Source organism: Pygocentrus nattereri, chromosome 4, assembly GCF_015220715.1.
Source record: "Pygocentrus nattereri isolate fPygNat1 chromosome 4, fPygNat1.pri, whole genome shotgun sequence".
NCBI classification, from domain to species: Eukaryota; Metazoa; Chordata; class Actinopteri; order Characiformes; family Serrasalmidae; genus Pygocentrus; species Pygocentrus nattereri.
In genome coordinates this window covers 24,631,470-24,649,490 of record NC_051214.1, presented here as the reverse complement: position 1 = coordinate 24,649,490, position 18,021 = coordinate 24,631,470, and the positions used below count along the sequence as shown (strand labels likewise).

At 39.8% G+C, this 18,021-nt stretch overlaps 1 protein-coding gene across 1 annotated transcript in view; it reads right to left on the bottom strand.

Annotated features, from left to right (window-relative positions):
* kifap3a (kinesin-associated protein 3a) overlaps positions 1-18,021 on the bottom strand; it is a 38,776-nt gene that overhangs the window by 1,952 nt on the left and 18,803 nt on the right. The window contains exons 11-19 of the mRNA XM_017718475.2: positions 16,297-16,397; positions 13,887-13,995; positions 13,327-13,439; positions 13,076-13,241; positions 11,154-11,279; positions 10,958-11,056; positions 10,756-10,841; positions 8,503-8,689; positions 7,830-7,923 (exon numbers count right to left, since the gene is read on the bottom strand). Coding sequence (XP_017573964.1) covers positions 7,830-7,923; positions 8,503-8,689; positions 10,756-10,841; positions 10,958-11,056; positions 11,154-11,279; positions 13,076-13,241; positions 13,327-13,439; positions 13,887-13,995; positions 16,297-16,397 — 1,081 coding nt within the window. The remainder of the gene's footprint in view (positions 1-7,829; positions 7,924-8,502; positions 8,690-10,755; positions 10,842-10,957; positions 11,057-11,153; positions 11,280-13,075; positions 13,242-13,326; positions 13,440-13,886; positions 13,996-16,296; positions 16,398-18,021) is intronic.

Sequence of the window (18,021 nt, the reverse complement as noted above, 5' to 3'; positions counted from 1 at the left end):
CACACAGTCCAAAGACATGCTGTTAGGCGAATTGGACATGCTACATTGCCCCTGGGTGTGAGAGTGTGAGTGATTGTGTATGTCTGTCTGCCCTGCGATGGACTGGCAACCTGTCCAGGGTGTATCCTGCCTTCCGCCCGATGACAGCTGGGATAGGCTCCAGCACCCCCGCGACCCTGAGGGAGAAGCGGCTTAGAAAATGTGTGTGTGTGTGTGTGTGTCTGTGTGTGTGTGTGTGAGACCATGGCAATCCAGCACAAAAGTGTATGTACACCGATCAGGCATAACATCATGACCACCTCCTTGTTTCTCATTGTCCATTTTATCAGCTCCACTTACTGTATAGGAGCACTTTGTAGTTCTACAGTTACAGACTGTAGTCCATCTGTTTCTCTGATACTTTGTTAGCCTCCTTTTACCCTGTTCTTCAGTGGTCAGGACCCCCTTGGACCCTCAAAGAGCAGGTACTATTTGGGTGGTGGATCATTCTAAACACTGCAGTAACACTGACGTGGTGGCGGTGTGTTAGTGTATGATGTGCTGGTACGAGTGGATCAGACAGCAGTGCTGAGAATCATCCAATACCCAAATAGTACCTGCTCTGTGAGGGTCCATGAGGGTCCTGACCACTGAAGAACGGGGTAAAAGGGGGTTAACAGAGTATCAGAGAAACAGATGGACTACAGTCTGTAACTGTAGAACTACAAAGTGTACTTAAAAAATAAACAATACAAAACACAGCATGCGCATCTCATACACTGCAATAATATACAACTTCAGAGCTCACATCACTCTACTGTCTTAAAAAAGACATTTTGTTTATTCACATTTTACAATCACATTTGTCATTATTCTAACACTTATGTTTGATCTGTAGGGGGAGCTCTGCACTCACTGCTCAACCCCAAACTCTGTCTGCAAGCTCAGCCATTGGCTCAGGAACAGCTAAATGCTGTTGCGTTATTGGCTCCCTATTGAAACATCTATACTAATAAGCTGTGCGCCCTGTAAAAAGGATGTAAATTCTGGTGAGAGATTCTGGTGGGCTGGCGCTTGATTTCAGGAAAGGAAGCAGATTCATCACTTTGAACATTCCATTCTGTTACTATCAAAAAAGTCATAAAACTACAGAAACTTCACCAAATGTATTAGTGACAATTTTAGATGATTTTCTGCATAACTTGCATTAAAAAGCTAGCCAGTACATGAGGAGTTGTACATGTATACAATCATATTTTTAAAGAAATCACAAAAAAGTATGATTATTTTATGTATGCACAACTGTAAACGATGTATATATACATATATAATTATATATATTTAGGGTTTTTTTTTTTATCTGAATTTACGTGACCAAATCGTAAGGCAGATTATTCAGTAACTGCATGTACATTTTTATTTTATTTATGTATTTATTTATTTTGTAAAAGCTCCCCTCAAATTAACAGGAAATGTGTTTTATGATCACACATGTTGCTCTATGCTTACAATTTACTGCTGAAAGCCAAAAGTCTCAGACGCTCTTTGTATTATTTTATAAAGGTAATTTTTACAGAGCTGATCACTGAAGAGACGCCATCTGTTTATAGTTTATAGCCCAGATTTGTGGACTTTCAGTAGAAAAACAAACTGAGTTCAGCTTCTTTTATTATAAGGGTTTAAAATGACATCACCATCTATTTGACTGGAAAGAAGAGTTACAGCCTCATACGATGCCCAGCTTCTGAATGTAGCTTATGAAATATGAAGGTTATGAAGAATATGACGAAGCGCGTTTTGGAACCACCGGTCTTACCGAGGAGTTGAAGAGGTTAAACAGATCATAACATAAGCCTTATGAGTATCATAACTAAGGTCTGAATACTTTGTTTATTTTGGGATAAACAAAGTTTTTTGGGACCATGGTTTGAAATAATTCGATAGAATGGTCTGCATCATTTGTCATTTATACCTTTTTAGTTGCATATTAGTTCTATAGTACTTCAAATGAGTCCGCATGATGTTTCAAATGTAATATTTCAATACATTCAAATCTTAAACCAGCATCCCTAAACCATAAATCAGGATTTTGCACCACTAGATGGCACTCTAATGCTGCTGCTGCTGAAGAAAAAAAAAAAAAAAAAAAGTCCAGCACTAGCACAGCTGTCTCCATATTTCATGTGGGGGTCAGGCTTCTACGCTGTGGCAAATGGGAAACGCCAATGAAACTTTCAAAAAGCAAAACGAGGCGCAATAAATCACTGCAAACACCTCCACATTTCCACACAAACACTGCAGTGTGCCGGGCCACTTAATGGAGGTCTCCTCAATCAGTACAATACTCTGCATTTTCTACGTTAAAGTGAGCAAATATAACTAGATTAATTTCGAGCCACAGCTGCGACCTCTTGATTAGGAACATGAGCGCTAAAGTGATAAAAAACAAACTAATTTGCTTATTTTCAGACCCAGATACATTTGACGGTTAACCAAGCGACAGACCAAGAAGACCACTGCATGGCCACGGGTTTGAAAGATGTATGAGGTGCTTCTGAATGAACACCGTCACCTCTTCATCCTGTTCTTTTACTGCCTCCTCCCTTTCCTATCTCAGCTCCAGTGCTAGTTGGCTTCGCCGTCCTCTTAAAATATGAGCTGTTTGCTTTGCCCCTACCAGCTCCCATAATACTGTGTTGTTTTTAGCCAAAATCACTTCCATGCAATCGTTTAGACACGCAGCCTTTTCCCCCTGCTAACGCCCCCTCCACCCCCCCCCCCACCCCCCAATCCTCCCTGGCCTGAAAATGTTCTTTTTTCTGTCCAAGGAGCACCACGGCTGTTCAAGCTGAGACTGATGTGATGTCTAATACTAACTAGTTTTAATGGGAGACACTAATGAAGATGTTAAAAGCAAACTGCATGCCTTAATCACCTTAACCTGAGCTTTTAATTGATCTCAAATAAACATCCTTATCAGATTTAACTGTAAGAAATAATGTCTATAAGAATGGACAAAATAAGTTGTACAGGTAAAAACAGTAGTAGTCAGTTTTAAGCCTGTATTTTGTCCATTACAGTTAACTTTATGATATTTAAAAATAAATATGACCTCTTGTATTTTAACATTTCGCCATTTTTCCATCACTAAGTTGTAAACAATGTTATTTAAAATGTGGTGTGAAATGTGCATCATAGCAAAACTTGCTAGTGGTCTTTTTTTTTTTTTTTTTTACACAATTTTGATGACCGAAACCACCGTACTCACATTTAATCTTTAAATGGCCATACAAGAAAATTCATGTACATGCTGTGACATAAAATGTAAAATTATTAAAAATGTGCATAGATGAAAGCAAGTTTCCAACCTAATATGAACTGCAATTCAAGTGTGCTACATGCATTAGGATTGTTATTCATCAATTGTATGCAGAAGCTGAGAACTCACTTTAACAACAATATAAAATCTAAAATAAAAATACAAACATAAAATAAAAATTAGGCACCAGGGGTTGTAATATCTTGCATAGCCATAATGCAAATATGGCCAGTTTGTTTCTTTATATCTGCTATCAAAAATGACCAGTGCACCTAAATGTGTCTCCTGAGATTTTATATCTAATGTTCCTTTGATAAAACAGAGGTAACTCTAAAAAAAAAGTATGTTTGCTTTTCTTTGGGTGCCACTTTTCCTTAGAACGTCTTTTGTCTGCATGGACCTCCATGCCATTTAAAAAAATATATATTAGGCCAAAACCTTATTTAAAAATCACAAGGCAGCATATTTGTAAAATTTCATGGAATTTCTTCGTGAAGTAGCTTCGAAAGTCATTAAACGTAGATGTCTGGTTCCTATCACCAGCACGGTGAACAATTCTGACTCAAGTTTCTTTTGAATAGTGCATTTGATGAAAGACCGCTCGAGTTTGTTTACATCTAAATTATTTAATCTATTTGTTTAAATCTCTTCAATATCTTGTTGCAATCTGACGGAGGTACATTATTTAGGCACACAGTTTCCATGATGCTAAATGGTGGGGTATGAGCTGCCATCTCACACAGCCTTGCAGCTGCAGTGCAAAGCTAAAGAAATAAGCTTCAGACACCAAACATGCATTAGCTGATCGACGACATGCAAGAAAATCCCATTTTCCAGCTGTTCCTGGAGCCATGTCCTCCCTCGAGTCTTTATTCTAGCCATCTTGAGTTGCAAAAGGAAGTGATACAGTAAAATTTTACTGTGGACGTGAGTTGACTGATTGGTGGTATTCACCATAAATGCTGGAATAACAGTCGAAAACTGTAAAACACCACCTTGTCGTCCTTCTGGAGTAATTTGCTTTGCAAAAAAAATTAAGTTCTGTTTGAAATATGGCCCCTCTTAAACAAAACAGCACAATACATCCAGGGAATGTTGTTTGGAAACCAAGTCTATCCCTGTTCATATTTTAGCCTTAACTGTTATGAGACATGGCCTGAACCAGAGAATGTTCTCATTCTGACATACTTCACAGAGCTTCTAGAGATCCATCTGCTGAGACAGTCAGAAGCCAGAGGATGAGCCAAGTGAGCACTCAGCCAAAACAGTACACATTACTCACAACACAAAAGATGCTGAAGAAGGCTACAGACGGACTCGGGGGCGTACTCGATGGATCACCGTGTAACTTGTGTAACTCCAAGTAAAGTGAAAATCATCTCTTAAATGGGCTAAACTCATCCAAATCGTCCCTTCAGGCAGATTCACTGAAAGCCAAACAAGATCCATTTCATCACAGAGTTGTTTTCTATGCGCACACAGGATGGGGAGTGGAATCCGGAGGACTGGAGGTAGACAAAAGGCCACAGTGTTTCCAGTCTGGCCCCTGTAGAGGTAGGGCTGAGGTGAGAGCCTGTTAAACACACACATGGGGACCTCTAAACAGGAAGCAGTCTTCACTTCACCTCCTCGCTCTGTCCGCACTTTGATCTTCAGCCCACGCCGCTCCTCGTGCTATCCCCCATCGCCATTTTACTGTCTCACTAAATCAGTGCACTATCCTCTTCTCCACTCTTTTTTTTTATTGTTCCTAACTGGGTAAACTGTAAGAGTGCCTCTTCCATGCTGTAGGGGACCAGCTGTTTTGCTGCAATGGGTCACAACAGTAACAGGAGCTCAATAGAACTGTGTTAGATCTGCTGACATGGCTGGAAATCAGTCACTACTGTTTAAAAGTATGGAATTGAATTTTTAAAAAATAATTTTAATGTGCAACTTCATAAGTTTCAAATTATCAGTAGAAAGCAGGGATGTAACAATACAACGTATTGTACTGAATTCTGAATTGAACTGACCGGCAGCTTATCGTATTGTACTGTATCACCTAGCTGTGACTAGCATCAATGGCTAGTGTTAACAGAATGGTTTGACAAAACAATCAAAAGGTACACAATTTTCCACTTAGCCCAGATGTGGTCATCAGTCAAGGCACATTTCTTTAGTTTAGTGTTGAAACTATGAGGCTAATGATACGAACACACACTAGAAGTCAATTGTCACCCAGATCTCCTCCTTAAAATACCTGCCCAAAATGTCTAATAATGAACCACATCCAGGTCTTCATTAAGGTTGTGCAGACTTGTCAGTGTGGTTCAGGACATAGTATGACTTATTCTGAATAGTAAAAAAGAACAAAACTTGTAGCCAAATGCCAGGGGCACCGACTTTAGACAAGTTAAAGCTTTCTTTAATAAAGAACGAACTACGCAAGATAATTTTTCTGTTAAATGTAAAAGAAGGAGTACTACTGAGTCCCTGCACTGCAGTTTTTAGGACTACATCCTAAGTTTTTCATGCAGTGTTCTTCTGCATTTTGCATGCAAATGCACAATTCCACCAGAGAGGTCTCCAAATCCCCAAAACTTGAACAGTGTAGCTTTAAAGGAACTTGGGCCTAACATATTAGCTAGAGGCTAGTGCATTAGACACAGTAAGCACAGCTTTTGTTTCAAATACTGTACTCATATAATGCTAAATTTTCTAATAAACTGAAAATGGAAAACAAATTAATAATATTTAACTAATATTTAATAATAATCAATGAAATTAATATAAGGCACATTTTTAGCCACTCCTTTTTTTATATCAAAAAACATGGAATCAAGACACCACTGCATCATATCAAATCTAATTCAGAATTTTGTGTTTTGTGAGTCACATCTAGAAGGAAGCTATAAAAAAATAAGAATTTTTATATTTAGAATGACAGATGGAGTGCAATGAGAATGAAGCTATAATAAAATGAATATTCAGAATGTCTCGGATTTAAAAGTAGTGATCAAATGTCAAGGCAGGTAAACACTATAAGACTATAAAAAGACTATAAGGAGATACAGTACAGATTAGTCCAAAATTAGAACAAATCTAAAAATATCTCTGATTTGGGGTTTATGTTATTACTGTATAAAAAATAAAAATCATTAACACTAATGATAAACTCTTGAATGGTTTAGAATAGTCTAGGCCACATAACATTCACTGAGCTGTGCCTATTGTCCCTAAGTGGGTTTGACCTTTTCACATTACAGTAACCTTTTCAGATTACAGCAACTGCAATATGAAATGGATACATCTGATCTTTTATCAGCTTTTCTGTGTGAATTACACGCAATCTTCAACTACTCACATACTCTTAACATCTGAATTATCCACTAGGGCCTGTGTGTAGGTACCAGTGCAGTGTACAGTGGGCTTCCTGTGTTCTCTTCATCAGCTGCAAATAAGCTACTTAATGTAGCAGATGAAGAACCACATTGTACTATTTGTATGAATAACAGTCAGTGTTATTAAAGCCATTCCCAGCATGTCTGGCTGTGTGCTTCCTGCAGGCTGGGTTTCATTATTGTGTTAACCTGGATCTCTCACACCACTCCGGCCAAATGAAAACCAAACTCTCAGGCCGGCTAATTCCCTGTGCGCTCTCAGTGTATTTTACAGCTATCGCTTACAAAGGGCAGGGAAAAAATAGCCCTCCTTCCTCTGTATTCACTTGCTCCTGTGTTTTTAACAGGCCCACTCCCCCTTTTTAACGGCAACTCCCTCCAACTCTCCATCTCTCTCTTTCTCTCTATGCCTGTCTATAATTGAGAGCTTCTACTGTCTCAGACTCAGATAAGAGACTTTTCTCTAAACCACAGCCAAGACAAACACATAAACAGAGACACATCCCAGGAGCTAATAAAAGCTAATGAAAGCAACCAATTCCATCACAAGCTTTGCCCCAATGCGATCGTTTGCTTTGCAGTGTGGGATTGCAGGGCTTGGGAAAACAAAAACACTTATTAAACAGAGCTATCGCACAGGGGGCTGTTCCATCAATCAAGTCGTCACGACTGCGCTCTGCTGAGCTGCCAGGACAGCAGGAGAGGGAGACTATAGGCTGGTCTGGAGAGTGCAGGGACGGGGAGCCTTGTTTGTTCTCCAAGCTAAAGCTATTGCTGTTGGAGGAGGAGTGGTGGTACATGCAGGGATGCATGGGGAAATGTTCGGACACTGCAGCTTTGAGTGTGCTAAAAACAACAGCATAGACTGGTACAGCTGCCTCATAGAGAGTCTATAGGCAGACGTGCACATTCACTTGAACCAGCTAAAATGAACTATTCTAACCCACAGGGTCAGGTATTTGCAATATTTACAACAGTTATGTCCAACTCAAGTCCTATAGGACCTTAGCCCAGCAGTGTTTGGTGATTTCCCATTCCCCTAAATTGGTCTATCAGCGAGTTAGCAAGTTTAGTATGTGTGGTAAAGAAGGGAAATAACCAATTACGGACCAGAACTGGACACTCTGATTCAGAGCTTGTATATTTACCTGCTGGGGAAACCCTGTTGTCCTATAAAATCTCCGTTCTGGAAGTCTGTGAAGAATTCTGGACTGATGGCACTGTCGGCTGTGATTATCCCATCTGCAGGGAGAATCCAGAAGTTACACTTTCAGAACCCAGTGTTTCTACTAAAACCACTAGATGAACCAAAACCAGAACACTGTAGTAAGTGCCAACAAACATTAATACAGTAAAAAGTGTGTTCAAAACAGTTGGCTAGTCAAAAGAACACAGGATTGGCTTCAGAGTTCTCCTTGATGCCACCAGTCATCACATAGCTATGTTCAAATCCATCAACTGCACAGATGATTTAACTTAATAAAGCAGTAATTGAGTCAAACCAGTTATTGGATGATAACTACAATTAAAACTTGTCTGCTATGTGGAAAGGTTTGGAAATGGTTAAGAGAACATGTTAAATAAAATCACTACCTACTCCATTATTTGCATTTATTCTAGTATTAGTGCGTTCTTCTCTGCAAAAAAAGAAATTAATTAATTAAAATAATAATAATAATAATAAAAAAAAAAACATTTCATGCCTAATTAAACAGCTTTTTACATTCAATTTTCTCAGGTGCCTACAATTTTTGCATAGTATTGGTTGCGGAGGCCGTCTGTCTTGTTGGTCATGGGGTCATGAGTCACGCTCTATCTGACCTGCACTATAGAAGAGGTCGGGACGCTCCAGGATGTCTCCTCCCTGCAAGAAGGGCTCTCCTTCATCGCTGTACATGAAGGGTTCTGCTTCATCCATCTGCCGGTTCTCCACCATCTCCAGCCACTGAGAGTTATGCCAGCGAAACTTCTCATTCTGGATCTTCCTCCCCCACTCTTCATCATATTCCTGCAAAGAAGGACAGACTAAGAGAATCAGAACCACAGCGGGACCCTCTCTGCGGCCTGCTGACACCCTTTTCTCATCAACTTCAAGTAGGAACATGGCAATGAATACAAGTTAGAGGGAATAAGTGTGTTGATGCTACCTGACCCTTATCAGAGTTCATTCATTATTAGCAACATTAGCAGTTCTGGGTGAAGATCTATTTTAATAAAGACAAGCTGATGCAGGTGTGTAGAACTCTGGCCAAAGTGTCTGTTTTCTTCTCTCTTTGGGCTAAGTGGTTGATAAAGGCTCTTTCTGAGGCTCTGCACATGGCTAAGCTCCACTGAGCTCCACGCACCCAGCACGGCTGATTAATCATCCCAGTCCAAAGCTGAGGCCCATAGGCATGGTCGGCCACCTGAGGCCCAGGCCTCAAACAGGCCCATTGTCACAGGCCTGGCCAAAGCCGCAGCCAAGCTGACATTTTTTGTCAATGTGCGAATTAATCAAACGCTAAACAGCTTCGCGACTGCCCTGGCTGGCTTTTCTTGGCCAGTTACGGCAGGGAACAGGTTTAATGGCACAGCTCATCAATCTTACCACAACAGAGCTTGTGACATTTCCGAGCGGAGTGGATAACGGTGGACGTGAAACAGGGTTCTGAGTGTTTTATAAACAAATCTTGTAAAACCTTTAAGCATACCCAGAAAGAGAGCTGAAAAATGAATTACAAACGACCCCTCTTCGTTTGGCCTTAAACAGCTTGAGGGACTGCCAATGTGACATTGAAGAGAATGAGAAGCATACACTACTGCGCAAATATAAGAGATTACCTTTTAATTTATTTAATTTCCAATCAACACACTCATAAATTACAAGTCATTCATTTTTTTAGCATCAGGAAAAAAAGCACAAACTATATTTAAACAGAAAATTCCACAGGAATTTTTTTCAGTATTTAGTGTGTAGACTTTGCAGGAGACTTCTTCAGTTTTTCAAAGAAATCTGCAGGGACATTTTTTCTACACCTCCACAGATCATTCTTTAATTATATTTTATTTATAGTTAGTTGCCAGTTCACTATAAAGAGAACGCCAACAGCTCCTTTTCCTTTTTTTTTTTATCGATTTGCATTTCTCAGTAACAACTTCTTGACAGCTACACATCATTTCAGAGCCACAGCGTTGAGTTATCTTCCCACAGAGGAAGGATGGACAGAAACACCAGTGGATTTTTTCAAATCTGAAACAAGAGCAGAGTTGGATTTTCTCCTCTCTCTCAAAGACGGAAGTCCTTTAAAGATGATTTTCCTTGTCTCATTTCTGAACTAAAGTTTCGGAAACTCCTGTTTTTTTCACTTTTCCTTTGACTTTCCCCTTGTTTATACAAGTGGATCATCTTATATAAGCTCCTCAGAAATATCTCCTTTAATCATTGGCAGCTAAAGTGCGTTTAACTTGTTGGCTTTAAGACTGGAAAGAGTTAAAGTGGCAGAAGCACAAAAGTAAAAATCGGTCAAATGAAATACTGATAAGTCTGATATACTTCGTGTTGGCTGTTGTGTAATTTTCAGTTAAAAAGCTTCTTTTTCTGACTTTGAAATCCTAATAACTTGTACTTAACAGCCATTTAGTCACCAATTTTGCTCAGAAGTGTATAGTAAAAGGTATGAAAGTTTCAATTGGCTGACAAAAACCTCTGAAATGATCAAGACTAAGGGTGAGCGTGTGTGTGTGCGGTATTTAGCAGACCTGTGTTCTGTCCTCTATACCTATCTGAGTCTAACCAGACACCACCAGTCCCTTTGATGTGGCTCCCAGCTTTAATAGCTCTGCCTGATCAGTTGTATAGAACACTTCCCCTGGCCTCCAAAAGAAACCTGGGATAATGGAGACCTAATTATATTAATCTGAGGCCTGGGAAAGATCACTCTGAGCTGAAAGATCCCCAGCAAATCAAGAAGCGTGGCACGCTGCATTTACCACCACAGTCATTTACTCAAGTATATTTTTAAAATGTTCTACCCTTCACTATACCCCCTACCACAACCACTAGAACTTCTCTGGCTCTAATAAATGAACACCTACCGCAATAATGTCCAATGTGTTGTCACAGACTTTGCGGATTTCAGCGTTCTTGTCATGCATCAGGTCAATGAGGTAAGCTGGAGCTTCTGTGGAATGGTGTTAAGGTGAAGGACAAAAAGGGTTGGATGGAATTAAGAGCATAGGTTAATTTCAGCTGGTTCCACCATAGAGTATACAGAGTGTACACAAGGGTGAAGGATACGGGTCTCCTTTATAATGACTTCTCTGGTGGCCTGGTGAAACACCATCTGGTAGAAGACATACACAATCTGACACACAAACTCATCGTCCTCCTGTTGCGCTGTAGAAGAAAAGAGATTCTGCTCTCAGCAATTTGCATTAAAGAGCAGTAGAATTTTCCACTAAAAACAAACTTTGGTTATATGGCTTTATCTTACCATTGAGAAGCTCTATGAGAGCAGGAATGATGCCTGACTTGGCTAACATTGCAGCACAAGAGTCATCCATGGAGACGGTGCCAATCATGATCACCACCTCCAACACAAGGTCATCTTCTGCACAGCCTAGAGGTCAAAGATAAAGACCACAGGGTTAACAGTCAAATGAGCTTTTGTAAAATAATGATAAAAGTTATCTAAAACGAAGTGTGCAAAGACATCTTGCATGGCTTAGGTATTCCACAGTTTTCTAAACATCAGTTTAAAATTCATTCCAGCTTAGACTGCAGCTACAGTCAATGTTTAAAACTGACTGGACTGTAATCAGCCTGTTCATTTTTCATTTCTAGTCTATTTTGCTTTTTTAACAGCAATTTTACTTGTCAACAGAGAATTATACTGTCTACAGGGAAAATAAACTGATATATATGATCAGAACAAATAGTTCTTTTTGAAGCTATGCTGAATATGGGGGCATTTAGATAAAAGATCTTTTTGATGTGTGGCGCGTCTAGTCTTGTGTTTAAAAAGAAACAAAACAAGGGGGAGTTCTTGGACGAGACAGCAATTTGAGACAAGGCCAGACCAAGACAACAATTTAAAACGGACATAAACCAATCGTTCTACCAAACTGGTTCAAAGTCAAACCTGAAAAAATATTGTTCTTTTACTGACTTGGACTATAAACTAAAATTCTTTTGCACTGAGTGTCCCTATACCTTAATTATGTTTAGTTATATTTTATTACTACAAATAATTGGACATTCAGTTTTGTCACTGCCAAAACAACCAAAACACTACTGCAGCTTTATCAAACATTTAAGTAGTGACAATTTTAGCAAATGGCAGTGCAACTGAATGACTCCAAACTTATCTTTAAATGGTTGTACACACATAAAATTATAATATTTTTCATTAAAACACAAAACTGTTTTTTGCAGAAGATGCGTGTTAATGACGATTCAATGTTACAAAATGATTCTCAGATTTTTGAACGTATTTACTTCAAAACAATGGGATCTAACCATTCACCATGTGGCCATGAGGGACAGGGATGCAGTGTCACGTCCTGCTCTGAAATGCAGGGGTGTGGCTAAAGTCAGGCTCCACTTAGGGACTAAAACTCTTTCTGTTTCAGTAGTAACTTTTTGTTAAAGTTTTTTTATTTAAAGATTAAACTCATGAGAAATCTAAATCTTTTAACTTCATTTCAACAGAACTATATTTAGCTTTTTAGGGGAAAAAACACAGCTTTAAACAGTTTTAACAAATTCGTAGAATGATCCAAATGAAAAAATATTTTCAGACTGTGGTAACCTTAGTGCTGAGTGCTACACAGCAGACGATGCTGGAACACATAAAACTGGCCTTTCCTCCACTCTCAGACTTGACAGAAGGCGTTGTTAATTAAATTATCAGCTGATGGTGATGAATGGCACACTTCTGTAGGTGCTTACAGTTAATGTTTTTTCAATTGAAATGTGCCTTTAGACGTGAAGTGTGTTGAGCTGGCTAGAGGAATGCTTTTCACTTGTGCCGTGCTTTGCTTCATAAACGACAATGACAAGAAATGGACTTGAAAGACTTTGAAAAAGCATAATCTTTATGCCTTTCAACCTCATCTATGCCTGTATTACTAAACACTCTGGCCCACAATGTTTCCACCAGGATACGTGCAGAGAGTAAGTGCTACTAACTATAACAAGATCTCTTTTTTGTATAGTAGGTTAGTTTATTTATAGAGCTCAGAATTTTAAAAATCCCCCCGCAAATACACAAATTAACTTCTAATGATTCGGCACACAGGTATGATGCTAATGCTGCATCATATCTTAGTGCTGAATCATACTGATGCTAACATCACCATGGAATCACTGCACCCCTGCTTTACATCAATGCTGTGAAATAAATAATTGTCTCACCAGGTTTGAGATGGTCTTTCAGAAAGGGCACTAGGTTGTATTCTTTGAGGACAAGCTCCCAGTCCAGATCAGGAATGGTGAGGTTAGCCAGTGTGCCCAGGCACTCGATGACAAACTCCTCCTCCTCATTCTGTCCAATCTGAGCTGCTAGGTCTCCAACATAGTCCTGCAAAAAAACAGCATAGCACTGTTATAATACAACCAACACAATGGAACAGCCAAACTGTTGCACTTAAATGTGTCACACTCACAATGAATAGGTTCTTGGAAGGCCCATCATGCTGCGACACGTTCCGGATCACTTTCATCATCAGAGGATCCTTCAGTTTCAGTGCTCTTTTCATCAGCATCTTCAACCCATTACCTGCAGTGAGAAGATACCAGCTGTAACACAGCCACCTGTGTGCATAAAGTCCAGCAATACTGCTGTGCCTGATACACAACTACCAGCCCAAAAATATGCCACTACAATGCAATGTCAATGTTGTCCTGAGAATGATTGACAAATCAAACAATATCTGCTCAGCGGTGGTTCTATGTGGTTTTTTTTTTCTTCATTGATGGATGGGGTAAAGTGGGGCTCATAAATTATGTAGCAACAGATGGGCTGCAGACAGTGATTGTAAACCTAACATGAGGAGAAACAAGTATTCAGGGACTTGTGCTTTTTGTAATTTACTTTACACACAAAGTCTTTGTGCATGTATTCATAAGCATAAAAACTAAATTAATAAGAAAAAGTTACTATATTCCAAGATATGTCAAGTAAGCCTGAGTGAGACCTTTTGGGGATTATCGATTACATCCTGACCTTCACAAATTAGCTGGGCATTCCTCTTATTGGCAGCCAAGTTGATGCAGAAGGAGATGAGCTCCGGGTCCATCCTCTCCTCAACGCAATCAAACAGCATCTTCATCATCTGCCAATCAACAAAGCAGCCTCATAGCCAACAGTTAACACTCCAGCCGTATAAAAAATGCAAGCACCTCTCCAGAAGTTGCCCAAACAAAGCAACTGAATAAGTGGACATCCAGAGAGCAATCTTAATCAGCCAAAGCCCACTTCTCTCTTCTAAAGCCCCCTAAATGGTGCAAACAGACATGGGACATTCTTTCCAGACTTCTTCGCCCAATTTGTCCTTTCTCTCCCATACATGCATGGCTTTGTGATTTTCCCCAAACGGTTCCTGATTTTAGAAGCGTATCCCCGTGTCACTCTCTATTAGCTCAGATCTGATCTCCATGCCCAGATCTGAACAGAAGGCCATAGGTGCACAACCTGAATTTAGTGTGTGTGCGTCTATGTGTGTGTGACATTAACATTAAGCAGGATGGCAGACAGGACTGGGCGAGACTGGCCGAGTTTGAGAGGAGGCAGCGGTGTGCAATCACGCGACTCTGGAGGATCACGTAGCAGCAGCCCTGGAGCCGTAATCACACGGCGGCTAGACTTACTGGCACCTGCCCTGCTCACGTTTACCCGCTGCCCCAGTGCGTCTTTGTACGTCCCCAAGGCAAAAGTGTATGCACTCTTACTACATATCCCATACTCCCACTTCCTGGTCTATGTACTTCACAACCTATTTTGCATCTTAACTACACTGAATTGAAACTTTATTGACAATATGCCCCCCATCCCCCAAAGTTCTTTCTAAAAATGAATGATCTAAAAAAAAAAAAAAAAAGTTTTTAATTAAAAAATAAATAAAACAAAACAAAACAAAACAAAACAAAACAAAACAACAACAACAACAACAACAACAACAACAATAATAATAATAATTTGTGTCTACAACAAAAACACAAAATGCTATTTGAGCGCACCCTTATGAAGAATGTTCAGCCTGCAAAACATGAGTGAGTGAGTGAGTGAGTGAGCGAGCGAGTGAGCGAGTCAGTCTAATTTCTAACACATGAGCTATGAGGCTAAAGTGGCTGACAAGTAACAGAAGCTAATGTACACCAATTAGCATAGTTCAAACTGCACATCACTGTGTTGGGTTAAGAAATCTCAAACAGACGTCATTATGTGGTTGCTGACACTGTATGATATAAAAGTACATCAAAGATTATTCAAAAACACTATGCTGTTTGATGCAAACCTGTGAATTAAGCATGCAGTTCACATTATGCTAAATTGGTGTTCATTAGGTTTCTTCAATTGTCCACTACATTAGCCTTAGAGCGCCAATATAAAACTAAAGAAGAAAACTTCAGACACCAACTGTGTTGTACAACCCCAATTCCAATGAAGTTGGGACATTGTGTAAAACATAAATAAAAACAGAATACGATGATTTGCAAATCCTTTTCAACCTACATTCAATTGAATACACTACAAAGACAAGATATTTAATGTTCAAACAGATAAACTTTATTGTTTTTTGCAAATATTCACTCATTTTGAATTTGATGCCTGCAACACATTCCAAAGAAGTTGGGACAGGGGCGTGTTTACCTCTGTGTTACATCAGCTTTCCTTTTAACAACACTCAATAAGCGTTTGGGAACTGAGGACACTAATTATTGAAGCTTTGTAGGTGGAATTCTTTCCAATTTAGTCTCCGTTGTCATATTTAGCGCTACATAAGGCGGCACACATTTTCAATGGGAGACAGGTCTGGACTGCAGGCAGGCCAGTCTAGTACCCGCACTGTTCTACCACGAAGCCACGCTGTTGTAACACGTGCAGAATGTGGCTTGGCATTGTCTTGCTGAAATAAGCAGGACGTCCCTGAAAAAGACATTGCTGGGATGGCAACATATGTTGCTCCAAAACCTGTATGTATATTCAAAATGAGTGAATATTTGCAAAAAACAATAAAGTTTATCCGTTTGAACATTAAATATCTTGTCTTTGTAGTGTATTCAATTGAATATAGGTTGAAAAGGATTTGCAAATCATCGTGTTCTGTTTTTATTTATGTTTTACACAACGTCCCAACTTCATTGGGATTGGGGTTGTAGCTGATTGATTACATTTATGATCAAAGGAAAGTGATTTTCACTGAACTATCACTTTAATTCAACTATTTTTGTTCTTTCCTAGCCAAACTCATGCTCTGTTCCTTTTCTCTTAGTACAGTGAGAGAGTAAGAGAGTGAGAGGAAGCCATCATCGCCATGGTCATATGAGAGCAGTTGTAGCGTAGCACTGCCTCTCATGCGCAACCCTAGGGCTGGAGGAACAGAGGCTGGCGTTAATGCAGGCTGAGCTCCTACCTGAGGAATGCAGTCAGTGTAGGCAAACATGGACTTGAAACGGTCATCCATGCTGATGTGGTACAGGATGCGCATGGCCAGATGCCTCTGTGTTTCATCTCCTGAAACACAGACACACACAAACACAGAATGGGAAAAAAAACTGAATACACTTACGTCCAGTCAAATGTCTCCTACATCCTCAATCTATGGGTGGGCAATATGGTTGTCCTTACAGTAAGAATATTACATTACAATACACATTTCTGTACAATATTGTGAATGTCGAATGTCGTTGAAACTAAACACTGAACAAGTCATTATAAAGAGAAAAAGGCGGCCTCTGTATGAAACACTGAATGAAAAGTGTAGTATACATAGTTTTTCATGTAATTTTCTAAATGTCGCAGTAGCAAACTATAAACACAAAAATGTTTAAACCAAATTTAAACCATCTGTCATAATACTGAACACATTTAACACAGCACAGAGATACACTACAAAACTTAAACTGAGGCGTCCAAGTAACGCAGCATTCTGTAAGCATGACTCATTTTCGTCTTTTCAGGTCAACTGTGCTTGAAATTAGCTCAGAGGTCTATTGACTAGTGCTACACTGCAGAACGCAGGGTGAGAGAGGCACATACAGGTCAGCAGCAAAAAAGGGAAAGAGGAAAATCAAAAGAGAAAAACAAATGAGTCAAAAGGAACAAAGAAGAAAGACAGAGCATTTTATTGCAAAAAAGAAGCAATGAGCAGATTTGAATATTTCTGGGGGCCTCATGCGCACGTTCACCCAAAGAGCCAGGGTCACAACCCAAGCCTCCAGCTTAATCAGAGAGAGAGAGTGAGCAAGAGAGAGAAAGAGGGAAGAGGGAGTGAAAGTGAGAGTAAGAGAAGGGACCGGTCGGAGCCGGCCGCGGACCCTTCGGGCTAGGTTATCTCAGCCTATTGAAGCCAGATGTGCTCCCTGAGACCCTAGAAAGAGGAGGACTCCTCCATTTAATTGGCAAAAAAGGAGGAAGCATAAATTTTACTGCCATTAATAACTTCAAGCCACGCTGCTCTACCCTGTAAGCACCCAGAACGGTCCCGCACATGTGTTTCTCATTAGCGAATGCACACGCACACACGTATATAAATGCTTTGCTCGGCCGGTAGAGAGAACACAACGGTGGATCCTTTACAATCACTGAGTAGATCGGCCCCTATAAAAACTGTTCAAAACCCTACTGGAGCTCTGGAAAGGAGGAGAAAAAAAAAGTGCCGTTAGAAACTAATTATGCTGTTCGGGTGCAGTTAGTGGGCAAGCAAAGAGCTATACTTCAATTACATCCATGCAAACCACCCAGTCTCCATTAAACTAACCCCTCCAGGAGTCAGCTCTGCTGCAGTCTTCAGCCCACTCCTGGTTCTTACTGAGGGGATTAGAGAATGGTTATCCTCCCCAAAATAAACAACAAATAGCTTTTCTGCTAAACAAAGCTTCAAAGTCAGACAGATTTAAAAATGACTGATGCTGTGATGCCGACAGAGACAACCATTAATTTAAAAACACCATAAAAAACAAAAATAACAAATGTTGAGTATCAGCTTTTACTTGGTTACTCAAGACGTCTACAGTTATCACTCTAGTTTGGCTCCACGCAGGATTTACGTTTCACAGTTGCCTTTTTTTTGTCCAATGTGTTACGTTCAGGATTAAATTCTTAAATTAAAAGAGGATTAATTTACTTTTTTTTTTCC